Raw genomic sequence first — 3,260 nt, 5'->3', positions numbered from 1 at the left:
AAATTGTAGTGAACCAGTTTTGTTTATGCCTTATACCCACTGCCCGAGAAATAGAAACAGGGAGCATAGCGAAATGGTGTCAAAACGGCATTTTAAGCGGAGTAAAACATAGACAACGAAACTATTGAGTACCATTGGCCACAAAATAATGATGCAATTTGTATTTTTCTTTAGGGATGTAAGTACATGTGATATAGCCTTTAACCCTTTCAGTGCGGGAACCGAATTTTGAAGGCCTTTGCAAACAGTTTGGATCCAGATGAGACGCCACAGAACGTGGCGTCTCATCAGGATCCAAACTGTTTGCTATTCTGATAGAATTCTTTGAAAAAAATAGAAGAAAATGCTGATTTTAGAAATTCTGCAGACGACATTTTAGCATACGACAAATTTCCCAGCATGCAAAGGGTTAACAAAGTGTAAATGTTGCCTAACAGTTTAATGATTTATTATCACGAAAACAGATGTAGCGGGAAAGAGAAATTCGAATAACATATGTATATAAACATGTATGTCAAACACTGTAACATTTAAGCGTTTAACGCCGATCGGTGCGCGGCGGGGTTTGACCGTATTATATTAACAAATCCGGATTACTCGTGAAGAAAGACCCCGGTGAAGCTCGTCGTGTGCAACCAGGATGATCCGTCCACTTGATTGCTCGCGGCTCGGTTTGCCAGCCACACCTCGTCCCCAGAATTCAGCCGCACAACCACAGTGTTCCCGCCCTGAAGCTCCTGGTGAAGGTGCCACGCATCCACCGCCCCGTCTTCAGTGTTCTGAGCGTTAACCTAGTGTAATAGTTTATAAACATATGCTTGCATTATTATATTTAAAAAAAGCAAAATATGTCCATCTGAAACATTCAAAATATAAATGTTTATGTTCCATCATTTGCTATCGTATGATTGCTGTAATTGTTTGTATTTTTTACATTCGTTTATTATTAATTTTGGTTTGGTTTTGTAGCAAGGTCATTACGGTCATGTTAAAAAAAGTTTACAAGCTCATAATAAAATATAAGGGATTTATTATCGTTTAAGTATGAGATTATTTGGGACACATTAAGCGGTAAAGTAAATTTGTCAGCGTAGTTGTTGTTGTCTTTTTTTTAAGAATATTTCTTGAGTCTGATGACACAGCTTGAACGATCAATCCTGACAGTTAGATAATAATTCACAGCTAATTATGTATTCAAAGCATAATGAAAACCAGCAACACAAGAACATTTGTTTACCATCAGGTCCACCCAGGCACCCATCTCAGCGTGTTCCGCCTCACCCGAGACCATGACCTGGAAAGAAAACAGGTAGAGGCCCGCCATAGGGCAGGTGAAAATTCCCGTCTGAACGCTGTATCCGTTTGCTTCATTGGTAGTTACCTGGAATATAAAGTTCGATTTGGGGCTACATATTTAAATATCAGTGAGAGAGATTGGCAGTCAGTGGCTTTGGTACCGATTATATACAGTTGGATATATACTAATCAACTTTAGTACTTCACAAATAATATAACATATTTTTGACGGATTGATAGTATTTTTTTTCCATATACTTAAACAAAATCAGCTGCATAACAAGTGTTAGCAACGTTTGTGTGGAGTTTTTTCTCTGAAGCATGAACGTGTCCGCTCTACGCTTGACACCAGTAAGTAGACGTTTGACACCAGTAAGTAGACGCTTGACACCAGTAAGTAGACGCTTGACACCAGGAAGTAGAACTATAATAAACATTCTAGAGGATTTCAAGACAATTTGTACCTGGTCAAACATAATAATCTGTCCTGCGTCCAAAAGACTGTTGTGAGCAAGGTACACGGAGAACGCAGGTATGACGTCTGTAACATAATATATCAAACATGCATTGCACTGTTAGTCTCACGCCGTCTTTTATTTTATACGAGCATAACGTTTTTTTTTTGTATTTATGTTTATTAAATAATAAAATAACTGGTATATCATGAACTACTTTTCGCATACATGGTCTTTCAGAAAACGATTAACAATATCCCCATTCTTTTCTTACAGTTGTTGTTTAAGCTATTTTTTTCAGAGGCGTCTGCTCTTATGCGCCTGACTGTACTATATGACTCTAAAATATCAAAAGTTCAAACAAACGCAAACTAATGTTTCAATGTTTACCCTTTTGTCTCTTTTTGATTGTGTGTATTCTGGACCCAGGGGGTTCAATCCTTGGTACCATAGCCTCTAGTGTTTCTCCTAGCCTTCGAACGGTATCTTCCAGTTTCAGTACATCGTTCACCTTTGTTGCTAATTTTTCTTCCAGGTGGGAAATCCGAGTGCTAGATAAGTGTTTTCCAAAAATGACAAACATGACATATTTATTCAATGCATCAACAGTGTCTTGTGCGACCAGTCTTTGTTATTAGGCTATTTTCCCGACGCTTATTTTATTTAAAAGTCATGCATCCGTGCATTATTCAAATTATCTTACACATGTGTTTTACAAGATACTTTTTACGCGTTTTTTGGCTTAGTTTTCGTTCGATTGAACAATCGCACTTTGGTATTTTGCTGAAATGACGTTGCAACGTCAAATGACGTTACGAAATATAATAAAATTCAGGATTTATCTTTATGTTTGCGTAAATATTCAATTAATTTGCTCATTTAAAAGCATGTGATAAACCAAAGGCTCTCTTACTAACAAAATTCCTGAACTCGTTTAATAAAATATGGTATGATATGACAACGAGTGTCAAATTCTATATGTACAACGAACTCGAATATTGGAATATTGTAAATTATGTGTTAAAGGAATGTATACAAGTCTCATAGGAAACATGATACCTTTATCATATTATTGTACAGTAAAACATAATTGAATATACTGTACATTTACCTGTACGATTTCTCTAATGCCAAAAGCTTTTTATTGAGGTCATCCAGCGTCCCTGTATTGGCGTTGCCCAATGCATCGTTAGTAAGAGCGACGAGGAATATCAATGTTCGAATCATATTTTTAGTTTAGTGTCACCAAATGTATGTGTCTGTTTAGTGAGGTCCGTTAGCTTGCTCGTGTATGCATTTCATATCTATTGAGGTCACTACGCACACACTCTTGATAAGTGTCTGAAATATAGGTTAATTTCCAAAAAAGGAAATGATAATTTAAAGCATTGGGTAACACATAGACACGAACACACGAATAAAGTCTGTTGATGCCATCTAAAAACGAACTCGTTACATCTTTTGCTTCCATGTCTATATTTTATTTTATTTGGAAATGTTAGAACCAAA

General features: G+C 36.7%; 1 protein-coding gene across 1 annotated transcript; it reads right to left on the bottom strand.

Moving 5' to 3' along the window:
- Nucleotides 1–431: 431 nt before the first annotated feature.
- On the bottom strand, nt 432–3,060 carry LOC127833719 (complement C1q-like protein 4). Its single transcript, XM_052359142.1, has 5 exons — nt 2,863–3,060; nt 2,142–2,302; nt 1,761–1,837; nt 1,238–1,381; nt 432–791 (listed from the first exon to the last, which is right to left on the bottom strand). Exons 1-5 carry the CDS (start codon nt 2,976–2,978, stop codon nt 594–596), a joined length of 696 nt encoding a protein of 231 aa, XP_052215102.1. The 5' UTR covers nt 2,979–3,060; the 3' UTR covers nt 432–593.
- Between the last annotated feature and the right edge of the window lie 200 nt (nt 3,061–3,260).

Source organism: Dreissena polymorpha, chromosome 6 (assembly GCF_020536995.1).
Source record: "Dreissena polymorpha isolate Duluth1 chromosome 6, UMN_Dpol_1.0, whole genome shotgun sequence".
Classification (NCBI taxonomy): Eukaryota; Metazoa; Mollusca; class Bivalvia; order Myida; family Dreissenidae; genus Dreissena; species Dreissena polymorpha.
This window is presented reverse-complemented; position numbering and strand designations above follow the sequence as displayed.